This window comes from Aplysia californica, unplaced genomic scaffold (genome assembly GCF_000002075.1).
Source record: "Aplysia californica isolate F4 #8 unplaced genomic scaffold, AplCal3.0 scaffold00014, whole genome shotgun sequence".
Taxonomy (NCBI): Eukaryota; Metazoa; Mollusca; class Gastropoda; order Aplysiida; family Aplysiidae; genus Aplysia; species Aplysia californica.
In genome coordinates this window covers 201112-202751 of record NW_004797284.1, presented here as the reverse complement: position 1 = coordinate 202751, position 1640 = coordinate 201112, and the positions used below count along the sequence as shown (strand labels likewise).

The following is a 1640-nucleotide window of genomic DNA, read 5'->3' as shown; positions in this document are numbered from 1 at the left end:
ATATATATATGTATTTCGTAGGTTCAATATTTAATTTCAAATGTGTCATGATTCCTAGTAAAACTAAACGTATCTTGCGTAATGTTGTGGGGCCAAAAAAAACATGCGGGGCGTTTCAATATTGGATCATATGAATTTTGTAGCTTGATATCATGTTCAAGTAAGGAAGAATGGTTCAGAATATTATTAAAAGCTTTTACTCGTTTCTCAGATTCTGAATACCGGCAGAGACAAGCTTGATCACGAAAATGAAGAGGAGGAAATGTCCTGCGATCCTTACAGCAGTCGAAAAACAATGGGCGAACTCCAGGTCAAATACAACGGTTTCGGCATCGACTGGATTGCTTTCTTCCAGAACGTGCTTGATACCCAGGATGCTTCTGACATCAAATTCTGCACTGTCAAACTGAGCCTGGAACTGCAACACTTGCTGAAAATCACCCCCAAAGCGACCATCCGACAGTTCATCATTCTCCACACCTTGATTCACTCTGATCTCTTCATCCTTCTTAACTCCAACAACCACCAGAGTCTCGTGGAAACGCCTGAGGGTGACCTTGTTTCTGAAACACAGGAAGAGCAATGCCTGGACCTCCTCCTGCACTTCCTACCCTCACTGGAAAAATACTCGGGCTGTGACGAACAGATTATATACGAAACTCGCCTTCACGCATTCAACACATTACGCAATATCAGAGAAGCTCTGTATCATGTGATGACCACTTCGGTTCTCATTGCCAAAGACAATGCCGCTTACGTCACCAACTCCAGTATGAAACCTGTAATGGAAACCGTGAACCAGGAGCTAGTAACGAGGTGCCAGTCAGGAGCCGGACCTCAGGGGCCGTTCGATGAATACAGTTTCAATTCGAATATGCTTCGAATCATACAGTACCACCATGGGGAGTATTTCCGTGGGCGACTCTCTCGTGCCGCCAGGGACTTGGACCTATCAGCGCTATGGATCTCTGCCAGCGTGCAAGGTAAGCCAATTTGGGGGGTGTGGGCCAAAGTCGGGTCCCTCGGGAGGAGCTTTTTCTCGGGAACACAAAAGGGGCCGCATTATCACTGACTCGGAATTTTGGGTTGGAGTTTCTGTTGGATGAAGATACGTCTCGTGTTTTGTTCTGGGGATTTGTTTTCAAAGATTGGTGGAAATTTAAAATACGGTGGGACGGGGGAACGTGGGATGGGGAGTATGGTAAAGTCGGGGAAGGAGATGGGGGGGACTGGGTGGGGGTAATGGAGGTGGGGAGTGTGATAGGGTAGGAGGAGTGGAGGGGGGTGGGGAGTGATGAGTGTCTGTTGTAACGAGGACAATAACTGTGTATCTGGAAATAATTATCTCTGTTGCAAAATTTAACACGACTGCCATTCTACGTTCTGTCAGTTCCTGCACGGTGGATGTTTTGTCATCTATGATCCTACTTAGTGCCCTCTGCCCCTCTTGTGCTCCAATATTATTATTCTGGGCTATAAGGGTTTTATATTCCCCGTTTCTGATTCCTACCGTCTACATTATGTTTGAATTTTATTTTCACATAGAGTAATCTATCTATCTATTTATCTATCCGTCCATCTATCCATCTATCTATCTATCTATCTATCTATCTATCTATCTATCTATCTATCTATCTATC

The 1640-nt window shown here is 44.8% G+C and overlaps 1 protein-coding gene across 1 annotated transcript in view; it reads left to right on the top strand.

The window, feature by feature from the left end:
* LOC101862847 (neprilysin-2) overlaps positions 1-1640 on the top strand; it is a gene marked incomplete in the record, with an annotated part of 127456 nt that overhangs the window by 104798 nt on the left and 21018 nt on the right. Inside the window, 1 exon segment of the mRNA XM_005090206.3 lies at positions 212-983. Within this exon segment, the coding sequence (XP_005090263.2) occupies positions 212-983 (772 nt within the window).